At 39.6% G+C, this 16,835-nt stretch overlaps 1 protein-coding gene across 1 annotated transcript in view; it reads left to right on the top strand.

Annotated features, from left to right (window-relative positions):
- The first annotated feature begins 3,697 nt into the window (after positions 1-3,697).
- The window catches only part of LOC143858386 (callose synthase 5-like), a 36,667-nt gene continuing 23,529 nt past the window's right edge, over positions 3,698-16,835 (top strand). Inside the window, exons 1-15 of the mRNA XM_077369024.1 lie at positions 3,698-3,891; positions 3,976-4,076; positions 5,512-5,633; positions 5,731-5,827; positions 5,923-6,033; positions 6,113-6,241; positions 6,348-6,440; positions 6,861-6,952; positions 7,039-7,165; positions 7,298-7,435; positions 7,522-7,598; positions 7,702-7,789; positions 7,874-8,002; positions 8,115-8,229; positions 15,128-15,462. Of these exons, the coding sequence (XP_077225139.1) occupies positions 3,711-3,891; positions 3,976-4,076; positions 5,512-5,633; positions 5,731-5,827; positions 5,923-6,033; positions 6,113-6,241; positions 6,348-6,440; positions 6,861-6,952; positions 7,039-7,165; positions 7,298-7,435; positions 7,522-7,598; positions 7,702-7,789; positions 7,874-8,002; positions 8,115-8,229; positions 15,128-15,462 (1,935 nt within the window). The 5' untranslated portion in view covers positions 3,698-3,710. The remainder of the gene's footprint in view (positions 3,892-3,975; positions 4,077-5,511; positions 5,634-5,730; positions 5,828-5,922; positions 6,034-6,112; positions 6,242-6,347; positions 6,441-6,860; positions 6,953-7,038; positions 7,166-7,297; positions 7,436-7,521; positions 7,599-7,701; positions 7,790-7,873; positions 8,003-8,114; positions 8,230-15,127; positions 15,463-16,835) is intronic.

Below are 16,835 nucleotides of genomic sequence, written 5' to 3'. Positions count from 1 at the left end.
AGGATAATGCGCTCCCTGGTGATATGACTTGACGTAAGAGATGTACATTACCGGCACAAGTTAGTAAAAAGCCGCGCGCACGGGCATGGCCCCGCAAACCTAGTCAGCAGCATTTTATCTCTCTATCTTAAGTAAATCAGTTAATCCAAATAAAAAGGAAATGAATCAAAACCAAATAATTAAGGGCTTTGCTAAATAAATAATACAAAAGTGCGCCTACGTGGCTGCTCCCTCATGCAACAAGCGGTCCTCCAAATGCGTTCTACGATGGTCCCTAGCAAATCCCGTAATTAAATATAAAAGTCAGAGCAGTTTTTAATGGAGATTTTGAAAAAGTGTAAGGGCATTTCGGTCAATGAAACAGATTTTCGAGCGGAGGAGAAATTGAACGAGAGAGGCGGGAGAACAGGTGGTGAGCGACAGCAAAACCCCCTCCCCACCATCCAATTTTTTTTCATTTCTAGGGTTGAAAAGTTTTTCCACAGAAAAGAGAGACAAAGAAAAAGGATAGAGAGAAGAAATGAAGAAAATCTGAAAAAATAAAATAAAACCTAAAAAAATGTGATGACCTGAGATGTCTTTTGAAGCTTTATGGTGTCGAGTATCCACGAACAATTGCTGATCCTTCTACCATCAATTCTAAATGGACAATTTATCAAGCGTGAGCAACTGTCCTTTAGATGAAGATCATCTGGAATCTTACGAGTATTTCTATAAGTACCTCATCTATCACATCCAATGATAACTTTCTTGTCCTTTTCCGATTTCTTAATGCTTATAATGTACCTTTGGGATTTTGCAAAATTGGACACATGCTCAAGAAGCTCTTCTCGATTTTCAAACTCCATCTTTAGAGGTAGAAGTATTTCAATATTCTTAGGGCATTCTTCTTGGCTTTGAATGTCCATCGTAGGAAAAAAAAATCTGTTATAAAGTGAAAAAAATATTAGTGAGTTAGATTAAAATGAATAGCACATGCTACGTGGTTACAAACACATCAACTTAAAAGCAATTGATGCAATTCTTCTTGGGAATAAAAAAGAAGATAAAAGCCATATAAGCATTATGTACAAACAAAACAATTTAACATTTCTCTTAATCTATAATTACTACTTGTATATTAAGCCGAGATCAAAGAATAATATCGAAGCAAATCAGAAAACAAAATCCAATAAACAACCTAGTTTTATTTATCTTCTAACTTCACATCTAAAATCATTAACTCATTTCCAATCTAATAACTGTTGTTAATAAATGAAATCTCACAGTCATAAATAACTAAGCTCTAGTCTTAACAAAGAAAAGCAACTGAAAAAATAAATAAAAGCATATGCAGCCATTAATTAACAACAACACCCAATATCTAAGCCAACAAGAAGAAAATCTAATCCCTCTGGTGCATTTCACCGAACACTTGAGAAGCGAATCTAATCGCCCAAAATGAAAAACTCCGGGTTACATAGTCATTGGATACTCTGTGTGTGTGTGAGAGAGAGAGAGAGAGAGAGAGAGAGAGAGAGAGAGAGAGAGAGAGAGAGCATGAAGCTCTCGATTTTGGTCTTGCAAGAGAAAGTGGTAATGAGGGTGACAATAATGGATGCAAATTTGGGGCGAGAGAATACGGAAACTAGGGGGGGATTCTGATCGTGAGAGAGATGGAATTAGGGTTTCATGGAAGGGTATTCACGTCATTGTAGAACTAGGGTTTTTGTTGTAACCGAGCACCCATTTCAGCCTGTCAAAAGGTTTATATGCGGGTGTCCGCATAATGAAAAGGGGCGTAAATATCAGCTCCCATATTTATTTATTTGTTGTCATCATCACCCATCAAAATATCAATCAACTGAGCTACCAAATTAATTGCCGAAAAATTAGAAATAATTTTCTCTTGGAATGACCATTGAAATGAAAAAAACAAAACAAAGGGCAATGAGTTGTTCATCCCCCCCCCCCCTCCGCCCCCACTCTAGGATAATGCGCTCCCTGGTAATGTGATTTGACGTCAAAAAGAGTAAAAGTCTTACTACAGTTCACGTTAACAGTGGGGCGCATTATTCTACAAGGGGGGTCGGGGCGAAAAAACTATCTCCCCTCATCCTCCGTCAGACAGCTTAGACGGTCGGGGGGTCTAGTTAAGAGATGTACATTACCGGCGCAAGTTAGTAAAAAGCCGCGCGCACACGTGCATGGCCCCCAAACCTAGTCAGCAGCATTTTATCTCTCTATCTTAAGTCAATCAATTAATCCAAATAAAAAGGAAATCAATCAAAACCACATAATTAAGGGATTTGCTAAATAAATAATACAAAAGTGCGCCTACGTGGCTGCTCCCTCATGCAACAAGCGGTCCGCGAAATGCGTTCTACGATGTTCCCTAGCAAATCGTGTAATTAAAAATAAAAGTCAGAGCAGTTTTAAAGGAGCTTTTGAAAAAGTGTAGGGGCATTTCCGTCAATGAAATAGATTTTCGAACGGAGGAGAAATTGAACGAGAGAGGCGGGAGGCACAGGTGGTGAGCTACAGCAAAACCCCCGCTCCACCACCCAATTTTTTTCATTTCTAGGGTTGAAAAGATTTTCCACAGAAAAAATAAATAAAACCTAAAAAAAATGGGAAAGAGAAATCTAGCCATGGCGAATCTTCTCTTCAGCTAGACGTTCTCCGTTTTTTTTTTCTTTGTATTTTCTCAGTTTGGGACAGGTACGGATATTCTCTTCATCTGCATTTCTATTTTCGGATGTTTTCTTTTAGATCTGAATTTATTAGGAGCTCCTTATTTATTTATTTTGATTTTAACAGACCTGTTTTGAATTTTTTTGTTTAAAATGTTAGGGTTTTGAGATCTGTTTCTGCTGGCGATCACGGAAAAGATCGATATTTTTTCCTTTTTTAGTTCCTGCCTTTCTTATTTCTATTTTTTTTCTTCTTTTTTTTTTTAGCTTGATTAGAAACTTGATTTTATGAATTTAGAATTCCATTACACTTTTTAATTTGTTGGAAAGAATTTTCCTTTTTTCTGGTTCCATTACTCGATTTAGAAGAATTCTTTTCGTTACGATATGATTACGATAGCGGAAAAGAATGTTTAATCCAGTTTTTTTTTTTTTTTTTTTGCTAATTTTCATTTTTTTTTTTTTTTGTTCTCTTTTGGCGTGAGTCTGTTTTAGGAAGTGAGATAATGAGATTATTTGGATTCATTAAAGTGAGTTTATGCTTAAAAACTCAAGAAATAATCTAAACCTGTTCTTGCACTTTTTAAAGATTAAAATCCCAGAGTGTGATTCATTTTTTTTGTTCTTTTTGTTTCCAATTTTCTTCTTCTTCTTCTTCTTCTTCTCCTCCTCCTCCTCTCTCTCTCTCTCTCTCTCTCTCTCTCTCTCTCTCTCTCTCCTTTGATGATTTGTGTTTGATTTTTCGTGAGTGTTGCTTCTTGATTTGATCTTTGTGTGAACAAGTGACATCAAAGGTTGTTGCTTTGAGCTCTTGATTTTTTACACCGGATGGGAAATTAGATAATTTACTTGGGTAGAATGCTCAGAGATGATACAAGATTCCTTTCGAAACTAATGAGGAACTTAAATAAGAAAAAGGATTGAATAATATACCTTTCGTTTTAGCTCCGAAACCACTTTCATTGGTTATTTGATATTGCTTATTCGAGATTCTTACATTACATTGTTTCGATTTCCTCACAGGCATAACGAAGAGCAATGTCGACTGGATCAGTCCCTCAGGGCCTAACGAGAAGGTCCTCTCGAAGTGCAGCCATGACAACATTCTCTTTGGAGGTTTTTGACCACGAGGTTGTGCCTTCCTCCCTCGGGAGCATAGTTCCAATCATCCGAGTAGCCACCGAGATCGAAACAGAGCGCCCCAGAGTCTCTTATCTCTGTAAGTAGTTGAATCCCTAACCAACAAGACCCGAGTTAGACGTTCATTTTCTTACCAGCTGGGGTTTTGCTTATTTTTTCAAAGGTCGGTTCTATGCCTTTGAGAAGGCTCATCGATTGGACCCTAGCTCCACTGGACGTGGTGTTCGTCAGTTTAAGACAGCCTTGTTGCAGAGATTAGAAAGGGTATCACAATTTCTCTCTATTTCCATTTTCATTTCCCTTCACACACTTGTAGCTAATTTGATTTGAATTGGCACAGACAATAAATCAGGCGAAGCCTAAATCATAGTGAGATCAGAGTTTTTACCCGGTGTAAGCCCTTCTAGTCCCTTATTTTTCAAAAGGTACTGTACGGGCCACACTATAGGATGATCCAAACCGTCCATGTGATGGGCCACAACGTAAATAGGTTGTGCCCAAAAAATCATTTTCTATAGGATGATCCCAACCCTCCGATCTATAGAGAACTGCATGTTATAGAAACCTCTATAGATCGGAGGGCTAAGATCATCCTATGTAAATGATTTTTGGGGAATAACCTATTTACGTTATGTTCGATCACATTAACGGTTTGGATCATCATATGATGTGGTCCGTACAATACTTTTTGAAAAATATGGGACTATTCGGATAGACAGTCAAACAAGAACAAACTTCACTTTACGCAAACGAAGGATGGTGGCGAATAAGGAGAGAGGAGGGATAAAAACCTTAGAAGGAAGGGGCCGCGGAAGCGCCTGTTTAAGCGCATTAGGTATAGCGAAAACGCGAACCTTACCTGCTCCCTTCTCCTTGAAGCCGAGTCTCCCTACGGGGTACTCTGCCATTAATTCATCGTCCGTCATGGGTCGACACCGTATAAAATCTCATGAGATCATATGTTTTACACAAGTGGGCCCTTTCTTGAATTTGTTCCAAACCAATAACCTTGGGGATGGGGTCATGCTGTGGGCCTGAAATGCATTTATTAGGTAAATAATATATTTGCCCCTTTTTCTTCATCAGGCCACCCACTTGTAGTGTAAAAGGGTAGTCATAAATACACTAGCTCATTTGGTTGCTAGTAAAAAAAAATTCCATTTGATTTTTGTGGGAAAAGGGAGGAGACAAGAGAGGGGACAGGCATTTATTAGATAATGGTGTTATTATGAGTGGTGAGAGGGAAGAGAGAGGAATAGAGAGCACCATTACTTAAAAAATTACATCGGAGACTTTCGAGGTAAAGCTGATGTCACCTCCTTTGTTTTTTTTACTAGAAACCAAACGAAGCGGGCATAAAAAAAAAAAAACACTTCAGGGTACTCATAACTCAAAAATAAACCAGTGGCTGTCCCAGGTGAAAAAGGGGAACAAATTTATCACTTCCCACATTAAAAGGGGCGTTTTAAGTTCCTGTGGATTTTGGCTGTGGATTGATATTGTGACTCTTAATTTTGGCATTTGCTAAAGATGGCATTTGCCCTTGTGAAAGTGATAAATTTGGGCTTTTGTTTATGTGTGCTGAGAAGCCAATTTTTTGAGTGGCGAAATCAGTTAACAACCGGGGTATTTTCTCGTTGTTTTCTTTCACACTTCAAGTGTTGGACGTTGATGAAGGTGAGGTGAATTTATGTGGTAGGAAAATGCTACGAGTCTTGCTGCTAGGGTGAAAAAGAGCGATGCAAGAGAAATCGAGAGCTTCTATCAGCAGTACTATGAGCACTATGTCAGAGCACTGGACCAAGGGGAACAAGCAGATCGGTATGTACATCATATGTTTGCATATATTTCTCAGAGAGACATGTTCTCTTGTCTTGAGCTTCATATCACTCTCTCTTGTGTTGTCAATTTTCTATAGAGCCCAACTTGGAAAAGCCTACCAAACCGCAGGAGTCCTTTTTGAAGTGCTCTGTGCTGTTAACAAAACCGAAAAAGTCGAACAAGTTAAACCAGAGGTTAGTGCTTTCTGGTCATTATTATTATGGGTCATTATTTTGAAAACCAAAACTCAGAGTCGCGTATTTATTATTATTTCAATTACTTTGAGCAGATTATCGCTGCTGCAAGAGATGTCCAAGAAAAGAAGGATATCTACACTCCCTACAACATTCTTCCCCTGGATGCTGCAGGGGCTTCCCAGTCTATCATGCAACTTGAGGAGGTATTTAAAACCCAGAGTCACATATTATTATTACAATTACATACTATGTTTTGTAAAATCATGGGTTTTTATTTACCAGATTAAGGCTGCTGTGGCTGCTCTGTGGAACACTCGTGGCCTGAATTGGCCAACATCTTTTGAGCAACACAGGCAGAAAACAGGAGACTTAGACCTTCTCGATTGGCTGAGGGCTATGTTTGGATTTCAGGTCTGTAAGAACAACATTAGGAATAGTGCATTGATTAGTGATTTTTTAATTCGTTAAAGAAACTATCCTGTTGGTTTCATTCATTTGTTCTATGTTGATTTTTCAGAGAGACAATGTCAGGAACCAAAGGGAGCATATTATTTTACTTCTTGCTAATGTCCATATAAGGCTGTTACCCAAGCCCGAGCCTCTGAACAAGGCACGTGCATTTATTTCCTTTTAAATAGTCATTGGAAAGGATTTTGAGACTTGTGTTTGTAGTAGCATTCAATGTCCTGATTATTCTCCAAAAAGCATCTCACTCATAGAAGGATCAGTCACTTAACTTGTCTTCCTTCTGGTTAAAAGTTCAACATTTGCATTCCTAGATCATAGCAAAAGAAGTATTATTTTTTGCATGTAAATAGTGGAAATATTTTATTAGTATGTTCAAGTGGCTAGGCAATAGAAGCTTAAATGACATTTAATTTTGGTATCTGTAGACTGGGTCCTCTGGAGATTGTAGCTTGAGTGTTCCTGTTTTGAAATTTTCCTTCAAATAGACGTTGTAACATAGCCCGTTTGGGAATCACTTATGTCATCCTTATTCAACATTTTATGCACTGTTTCTCTAATTCAGCTGGATGAGCGAGCTGTAGATGCAGTAATGAATAAACTGTTTAAGAACTACAAAACATGGTGCAAATTTTTGGGACGGAAGCACAGCTTACGGTGAGACACTATCGCACTTGCTGGTTCATTTGTTCTTTCCTTTGTGTAAACGTCCTAGGTTCTTATCAAAATCATGGATGGTTCAGACTGCCTCAAGTGCCACAAGAAGTGCAGCAGAGAAAGATACTCTACATGGGTCTCTATCTTCTTATTTGGGGTGAATCAGCGAATATCCGCTTTATGCCAGAATGCCTATGCTACATTTTTCATAATGTGAGTTTTTTTTTTCCATCCATTTTCATAGATTCTCTTATTCATAGTCATCAACCTTTTGTTTTCTGACTATCAGCTATCAACTATATCTTATGTACTAGTTTTTAATGGTAAAATCTCTTTTATTTTCAGATGGCATATGAACTCCATGGTCTGTTAGCTGGAAATGTCAGTATTGTGACCGGAGAAAACATTAAACCTTCATATGGTGGGGATGATGAGGCTTTTCTGAGAAAGGTTATATCCCCATTGTATCGTGTGATTGACAAGGTATATTTCAGTGAAACATGGTGAGCACTACATGATTTTTTTATGGATACAACTTAAACTATGATGTGTCGGTGATGATTATCCAGGAAGCCAAGAAAAGCAGAAATGGAAAAGCTCCTCTTTCATCTTGGTGTAACTATGACGATCTAAATGAATATTTCTGGTTTGTAAGAAATTTGATATACCAAAGATTAGAATCACATTCAGTCAGCTGGTTGCTTCTGTTATTTGCCCCTAACATTTGAGTTGTGTTACATATCATTCAGGTCAGCTGATTGTTTCTCTTTGGGCTGGCCCATGCGAGATGATGGTGATTTCTTCAAATCGACACGTGATTCAAGGACAACAACGCAGGTTTGCAACTAATTATTTAATGGTCAGTGACACTTTTTTGTTTTGTAGGATATTAGCTCCCTTCTTACTAGAAATGGTATGCAGATGGAACAACCATCCCGCAAAAGATCTGAGAAAAGCACTGGGAAGACCAACTTTGTTGAGACCAGAACATTCTGGCACATCTTTCGAAGTTTCGACCGTTTGTGGACCTTTTACATATTGGCCCTGCAGGTATTGGTTGCAAGGCAGAGGTCTACTAGACCAAACTTAGTTATTTTTTTCCCTTTTTAAACTCTAGTATGTCATTAAGCAGCCAATATTCTTGAGTTTTTTTTATCTGCAGGCAATGGTAATCGTTGCATGGAGTGGTTCTTCACCATTGGATATTTTTAGAAAAGATATCCTATTTGCCGTCTCTAGTATCTTTATCTCGGCAGCCTTCCTACGCTTCCTCCAAAGTATGAATATCTTATTAAAAGATAATCGTTATAATTCTTTTGAGTTGTTAATGCCTTTTGCCTTATGTACTTCCTACGCTTCCTCCTTGATTTTTTGTTCTTTTGAGTTTTTAATTCCCTCTTGTACTCTTTTGGGCCCCTGGCCCCTTTTATATATATTGTACTTACCTTTCAAAAAAAAAAAAATGCCTTATGTAGCTTTATACAATATCAATGAATATAGTCGGGAATGGAAAGTAGCTGCTAAAAAAAGTTATGGTCAACACTATGATCCGTCCAAAAATTTAGGGTATGTTATAGTGGACACATTCATGAATTGAGCCATGATACTATGATTATTTCTATTAATCTTAAGGACATTTTGTTATTACACATTATGGTGAGAAATTCATGGGAGTTGCTTTATTTAGAAGTAACCAAGCTGATTTGTAGTGATCTTCTTGATCGAGAGCATAGTTTCAAAACTCGCCCGCGCCATCATGGAATCGCCTGAGTCGAGTCCCTTTTACCTTGGCTGCGTTCTTCTATGAGTTCGCATTTTGCCCTAGAAAGTCAATCAAAGCTCCTTTGACTCTTCTTAGTTATGACCGTGTGAACCGAGTACTCGTCCTCATCAACCGAGCACTCGACTGCGTCATGTCGACTCGACTGCGTCACGTCGACTCGACTGCGTCACATCGACTCGACTGCGTCACGTCGACTCGACTGCGTCACGTCGACTCGACTAGGATTTTCTTTGGCCATCTGGATTTTGAAACACCGATTGAGTGATGTTAGGAACTTACGGTGTACGGAAGGATTAACTTTGTTTGATCTGTTGTAGCGCATGATTGTTAAACCACTTTTATTTTATTGGATTCTGTGTGTGACATGTAGAACCAATTTCCCAAAGATGATGCAGTGGTTAAGGTTGGTTCTCTTCCTAGATGGGCTTCTATAGATTCTTTGCTCCATGAGTCTTTTGGGGGATTTTGATGTGGACTTGGGGAGTTTATGAATTTTTTCTCATATATGTTTTTGACGCATGAAGGGATTTAATCAACTTTCTTTTGGACTTGGTTTGTACTGATAATGCGAAAGGAACGCGGCATTTAATGGGCGTCCGAGTCTATTCGGGCATGTCTAATTCATTGTATTAGTTGATATTTTTAATATAAAGACTTATCACCTGAACATGTTTAGCTTTGAATGTGTATATATATATATATATATATATATATATATATATATATATATATATATATATATATATATTTGTGTGTGTGTATTGAATTCAACTTGTTTCTAGTTCCATTGATTTGGGCTCACTGGGTATTAATCACTCTCATCCTGAAGAAACTGGGACTCCTTTTTTGCATTCTCTTCTTAAATTTTTGTAAAAGAAATCTGCAATACTATGACATGTTATCAATTTATTCGGTGACAATTTTTTATTGAATTAGACAATGTCCCACGAGAAACTCAAACATTTCATAAGCTTCCATCACTGGAATAGGAATACCATAGATGGCTAAGAAATACATATTGCCACATATAAGAGATTAAGAACCAAGTGAGCATCTTTACCTTGAATACTTAACAACGTGACGCACAAAGATATCTAGGATCTACAGGGACAATTTTCAACTCGTGCAGTCATATTTTGCCAAGTGAAATTATAACAGAATGAGGCTAGTGTTTTTTTCCACCTCAGCTCTGAATAAGGCTGATCTATGATCATGATTCCACGTGAGGATGTGCAAGAACAAGAGGACTTTATGTTTTAGGATTGCATGATCAATGAATTGGAAAAACAATAGAAATAATGGAACTAGGGCTAATGTTTTGGATTTCCATGGCGCGCTGAATCTTGAGGCCCTCGACAAATTGATGCACAGCAGTCAAAAGTTCTTCAATGGGAGTCCTTATAAAATGCTAAATGATCTGAAGTTGGTGGCAACAATATTGAAGGGAGATGCATCGACCTGATGGGATTAAGCTCACATGAATCGAGAGAGTGAAGGAATTGAAAGACTAATTAGCAAAGAAATAATGAAATTCGTCAAATCCTAGGCCCGCAGACTATCCAAATTTGGGTTTGTTCATATCTTATTACTTGGTTCAGTGGAAGGATCACCTAATGTGTGCTATTAGATTGATTCCTTGTTCCCCAATCGATGAGAAATCATGTAGCCAAAGGAGGAAAGTTGTCTATGTTCTAAGCATAGCTTCAAAAATCCTCTATGTCATCATGGACTCCCCCCCTAGTCGACTCCCTTTTACCTTGGCCGCGTCTTGTCTAAGTTCGCGTTTTTCCCTACAAAGTCAATCAAAATTCTTTGACTCTCCCAAGTATGGCCTCATGTACTCAGCTGCGTCAACCGAGTAGTCAACCATGTCGTTCCGATTCGACTAGGATTTGGTTTGCCGCATTTTGACCCTTATCCGTGTTTTGAAATACTGGTTTTAACTTTTAAGACATATTTAAGATATTTTCTTTTAAGGATTCGTAAGTGTCCGAAGTTAGGTTTCATATAGATTCATTTAGATTTATTTCTATGATGTGATAGGCTTATGCTAGTCACTTACATGAGTTGCCTTTTGACTGGTCAGTCACGTTATTCTTCAAGGAAAGTATTCTATAGTTTTCTCTTTACCCTACAAGTGATTTTTATATGATCCTAGTGTTTATCTAATTGATCCTAATCGAATTACTACTGATGCATCTTCGTTGTCCTCTATTGATATTTTCTCCTCCATTGATAATAACAGCGTTAGAGGTAAAAATGCTACATCAAAGTCTTGGGTAGTTGGTTTTATTGCATCGTAATTGCTCATCTCTATATATTTTCTAGCTAACAGACCTCCAATGGAATTTTTTGGGGTGGTTAAGAGGCAATGACACTTTCCTATATTATCTGTGTTTCCTATCTTGCTATCCTACCCACTCTCGCATATTTGGTCAAAGGCGATTTCAGTTTGGCTAACAACAACTAGGATACTTCACCATTTTAATTCTCTTTACATTAGTACTTTACATCATCATTGTTAGATGTATGTATATGCCTGAGGGCATAATGGTCATTTGTAACATTCTCTCTTTATATAAATACATAAGTGAGGGGGTTTTCCCTAACTCACTTTTCCTCTTCTCCATCCTTCTCTAACATGGTATCAGAGCCATAGGGTTTTGATACCATCGACACCCCTCCCTACCTCTCCACCCACCCCTCATTGCGACCCCCCTCCTCCCCGACACCACCATAGCCAAGCCCGCGGCCCTTACACCCCTCCTCCACTTCTGTAAACCCCCCCTCCCCCAATGCACACTCCCTCACCCCTCCGTAACCCCAATCCCTCCCCTGCCACCAAAGGCACCCCCCTCACCCCTCCGTAACCCCCCTCTCACCCCTCACCCCTCCGTAACACCCCTCACCCCCTGCACAACTCTCTCTCTCTCTCTCTCTTTTGGTTTCTCTCTCTATCTTCCTCACCCTAATGCCCTATTTCCATACCATATTCCTTAAGTTTCAAACCCTAATCCCCTTTTCCTTTCCTCATGTTTTAGATCCCTTACCCCCTTCTTCTCTTCTCTCCATGGCTCCGACTCCTTATCGTTTCCTTCATGCCTTAGAGGCTCTCTCATGCCTTCTACCTCTGTTGTTTCCTCTTGGAGCCGCGATCTCTATTCTTGACATCTCCGATCTCCATTCTCGGAGTCGTCCCTTATCGTCGTTGGGCCTCTTAGCTTCGGTTTCTAAACATGGATTCCCCCATCAATCCATCATTGAGGATCCCTCTCTAGGGCAGCCTTCTATGGCTCCTGCCCTCCGCCTCGCACATCCTACTCTTCGTATAGTCCCTCTTTTTCGGTGGATGGTTCATTCCCACCCATGACCACAGTCAAGCTTGATGGATCCAATTACTTGAATTGGAAACTGGCCGTGGAGACTTACCTCCTTGCTAGGGGGAAGGTGTCCCTTATTCGTCGTGATCCTTCTGCTACCACTGATCCCACTTATGAGAAATGGGAACATGATGATGCCCTTATACGTACTCTCCTCTAGCAGAGTATGACTACTCAGATTGCGGGTACCATGATGTACCTTTCGACTTCCCGCCATATTTGGGATCATACTGATGCCCTCTATTCTGGGGTGCCTAGCCCACATCTGTGCCACCTATTCACAGTGGATGCATCTTCGGCGTGGTGACACTCCTCTTTCTGCCTATTATAGTCAATTTGTTTCCCATTACCATACGCCCCTTACCACTGATCTGACTACGGCCGCCCAACAGCGTGATAAACTTCGTATTGTTCACTTCCTCGAGACTTTGGGCCCTGAGTTCCTACATCTTCGACAACAAATATTTGGCTCTGGCACTATGCCTTCCCTTTAGGAGTTTGTTTGCGTGCCCAATAACGTCTTCTTTGTAATTCCGTGCCGTCTCCTTCTGTTGATAGCACTGTGACAACGGCATATGGAGTGGGTGATCATGCTACCCGTGGTGGAGGCACCTTTGCTATTTTATGTCCTCATCATGAACCTTTCCCTCTCACTCCTCGGATCTTTGGTTGTGTGTGCTTTGTTCACAACATTGGTCCTAGTCTGGATAAGTTGGATCCTAGATCTGAACGATGTATCTTCCTTTGTTTCGGCAGATGTCTCCTTCTTTGAGACCGAGTCTTACTTTCGCAACCCTCAGGATGATACACCCCACTCTCCTGATTCGGATTTTCCTCTACCTATTCCCGTTCCTCCTGCCCCTGTAGTCACTCCCTCTCCATCTCCTCCCTTATCGTACTCGTTCTCGTAGTACTGCTCATCCTATCTCTTCTGTTGTTTCATATGATTCTCTCACACCTATTTTTCATAGTTTTGTGTCTGTCTTGTCCTCTGTTTCTTTGCCACATTCATTGCTTGAGGCACTCGATCACCCAGGGTGGCGGGCAACTATGGATCTCGAGATGGAGGCCCTTTAGGTCAATCAGACTTAGGACTTAGTACCTCTTCCTTCCATTGCTCGTCCTGTTGGCTATCGTTGAGTTTACACGGTTAAATATTTACCTGATGGGTCTCTTGAGCGCCTTATGGCGTGTTTGGTTGACAAAGGCTGTACTTAAACCTTTGGCGTGGACTATTGTCAGACTTTTTCTCCGATTGCGAAGATACCTTCTGTACGTGTTCTCCTGTCTCTTGCTGTCAACCATGGATGGCCTCTATATCAGTTAGATGTCAAGAATGCCTTCTTTCATGGTGAGCTCACGGAGGTGTACATGGAGCAACCTCCTGGGTATATGTTGCTCAAGGGAGATGTTCTCCTCCGTATGTCGATTGAAGAAATCCATCTACGACCTCAAGGAGTCCCCTAGAGCATGGTTTGGGAGGTTTAGTGATGCTATCATGCGCTTTGGCATGAAGCAATGCGCAGTTGATCACTCTGCCTTCAACTATCAGTCTGCTGGTGGTTGTGTACTATTGATAGTCTACGTTGATGACATCATCATTACTGGCAGTGATTCAGTGGGGATCCAGAAATTGAAGATCTTGCAAAAAGAATTCTCTACAAAAGATTTGGGCCATCTTAGATACTTCATTGGCATTGAGATAGCGTATTCCACCAGGGGGGTCTCCCTCTCTCAGAGGAAATACGTCATGGACTTACTTGAGGAGACATGTTATCTTGGAGTGAAACCTACCTCAATTCCCATGGACCCAAATGTGAGATTGCTTCCCGAAGAGGGAGACTTATTAGATGACCCTGACAGATACAGGAGGTTGGTTGGTAAACTTATATATTTTACAGTCACTCGCCCAAACATCTCCTTTGCTGTTGGTGCTGTCAGCCAACATATGAGTTCACCTCGTACTTCACACTGGGCAGTAGTTCTTCAGATTCTTCGGTACTTGAAAAGTGCTCCAAGTAGTGGTTTGTTGTTCAAAAAGTATGGACATTAGAAGATAGAAGGGTACACAGATGCAGGTTGGGCAGGATCTCCAGCTGACAGGAGATCTCAAGGTTGCCAGAGCAGGAATCGAAAGCGGGAATCGAAACGGGAATCGAAGGCTCCCAGGGAAGAATCCTGCTCAAGGTTGCCAGAGCGGGAATCGAAAGCGGGAATCGAAAGCGGGAATCGAAGGCTCCCAGGGAAGAATCCTGCTTCCTTGGGAGATCTACCACAGGATATCGCGCGTTTGAGGGAGGTAACCTTGTGTCATGACGAAGTAAGAAGCAGGATGTTATCTCTAAATCTAGTGCCGAGGCTAAATATAGAGCCATGGCCCACACAAGTGGAGAGCTTATTTGGTTACGCTCTCTTTTCTCAAGATCGGTTTTCCTCCGTCATCTCCTTCTCAGTTATATTGTGACAACAAGGCTGCAATTCATATTGCCACAAATCCGGTCTTTCATGAGAGGACCAATCATATTGAGGTCGATTGCCACTTTATCCGGCATAGGATTTAGAAAGGGGAGATATGGACTAGATTGGTGGACCAGTTAGCTGATATGTTGACCAAACCATTGAACAAAGCAAAATTAAGTGACATTTGTAGCAAGCCAGGAATGTTTGACATTTACATTCCAGCTTGAGGGGGAGAGTTAGATGTATGCATATGCCTAAGGGCATAATGGTCATTTGTAACATTCTATCTTTATATAAATACATAGTGAGGGGGAGTTTTCCTTAACCCACTTTTCCTTTTCTCCATCCTTTCTCTAACAATCATTTTCTCTTTTTTATCTCAAGGTTAATGTAAGATATTTTATGATATCATCTTTAACACTTTGGCATTCTGTACATATGAAAATATGATTTTTCATTTTTGGTGTTCCCCATTTTCACTTTTGAGATTAATTTTGTGATGTTGAAGCTGGAGTGTTCGTCGATTATTTTGTGTCTTGTTTGTTGATGTAGGTGTTCTGGATCTTGTTTTGAACTTCCCTGGCTATCATAGGTGGAAATTTACTGATGTGTTGAGAAATGTTCTCAAGATACTAGTTAGTCTTGCTTGGGCCGTTCTTCTTCCACTTTGCTACATCAATTCCTTGTCAATTACCTCTATGGCAATTAAAGATTTGACAAAGGTGCTTCGCCAAGTAAAGGGTATACCGCCTTTGTATATCATGGCTGTGATAGTATACTTGCTTCCCAATTTACTAGCAGGAGTACTCTTTATATTTCCAATGCTTCGGCGATGGATTGAGAACTCGGATTGGCATATCATAAGGTTTCTTTTGTGGTGGTCACAGGTACTCTCTCTCTCTCTCTCCCTCTCTCTCTCTCTCTATATATATATATATATATATATATTTTTTTTTTTTTCCTTTTTTCCTTGCTTTGCACCTATCTGTTTTCATGTAAACTCTGATGTCAATTGTTAACCAAATGTAGCATGTTACTTGATCCGAAATGCCCATGAAATGAACTTCTGGGAGACAACTGCATTATACTCTGAATTGGAGTGATGCTAATCTATCTGTTTGAGGAAATCTCTGGAAGAACATAATTAGTTCAGCGATGTTATCTTGTGGACATTTTTGGAAATCCCTAGAAAATTGAAGTATTATCAGTGATGTCATCTTAGAAGGAAAATGGCACAATAATTGATGCATCTAATTGTTGAAAAAGTATTTCATATGACTGTAAAGTAAATACTATATTTGTACATTATTTGATATGAGTGTAAATTAAACACTTTTTTGTTCATTACTGATTACTGACCTTAATTTCAAACTCCAATGATGCTGAGCAAGGAAGCAAGATTCTTCCCTGGGAGCCTTTGATTCCCGCTTTCGATTCCCGTTTCGATTCCCGCTCTGGCAACCTTGAGTAGGATTCTTCCCTGGGAGCCTTCGATTCCTGCTTTCGATTCCCGCTTTCGATTCCCGCTTTCGATTCCCGCTCTGGCAACCTTGATGCTGAGTGCTTTCTTCTTCATGTTCCAATGCAACCACTTAATTGAAAACTTGCACCTTTTGTTTTCCATCCTTAAAAATTTTTCTATCCTTCAAACCTTACTTGTATTTTCTATGTTTTCTTTGATTTTGTGGATTGAATTACTGGTGTTTGCTATGAGGCTGATCCTTTATCATCCCCTGCTATTTGTGATGCCTGTTTGTATAAAATTCATTATATTTTTCATGGTCTAGCGGTTCAAATTGGGTAATTTATATAGGTGTTAACCATAGGTTCATAGCACAGACTGAGAAATCATAACAAAACTTTAGCCTTTCCCAAAAAAAAAAAAAAACAACACCACCTTAACTAAAGTTTATGTTGCTTTTACTGTAAGCCTATGAGTTTAAGCAGATGCAACATGCATGATAAATTGGTGAGGATTTTCAATTTGCAAGCATTCTTAGTGCTGTATATCTAAGATTAGTTATTGAAATTGCACCAGCAGAGCATTATGGGAGTTTTATAAACCTAACATTTTATGTAAAATTTCCAGAACAAGTTAAGATAGTTCACTCATCTTTCTATGAACATCATATCCAGAAGTTTAATGGAAAAGTTGATATGGAGTTTAGATGTTAAAAGCCTAAAACTAAATTAAAAACAAAAAAGGTAACACTTTCTGAGTGGTTAATTTTAAAAATATAATGTAATTTCTCCCTTAAAT

Source organism: Tasmannia lanceolata, unplaced genomic scaffold, assembly GCF_043159265.1.
Source record: "Tasmannia lanceolata isolate RefF3 unplaced genomic scaffold, GAP_Taslan_0.1 ptg000026l, whole genome shotgun sequence".
NCBI classification, from domain to species: domain Eukaryota; kingdom Viridiplantae; phylum Streptophyta; class Magnoliopsida; order Canellales; family Winteraceae; genus Tasmannia; species Tasmannia lanceolata.
Note: the sequence above shows the minus strand (reverse complement) of the source record. Positions and strands in the feature narration are given on the sequence as shown.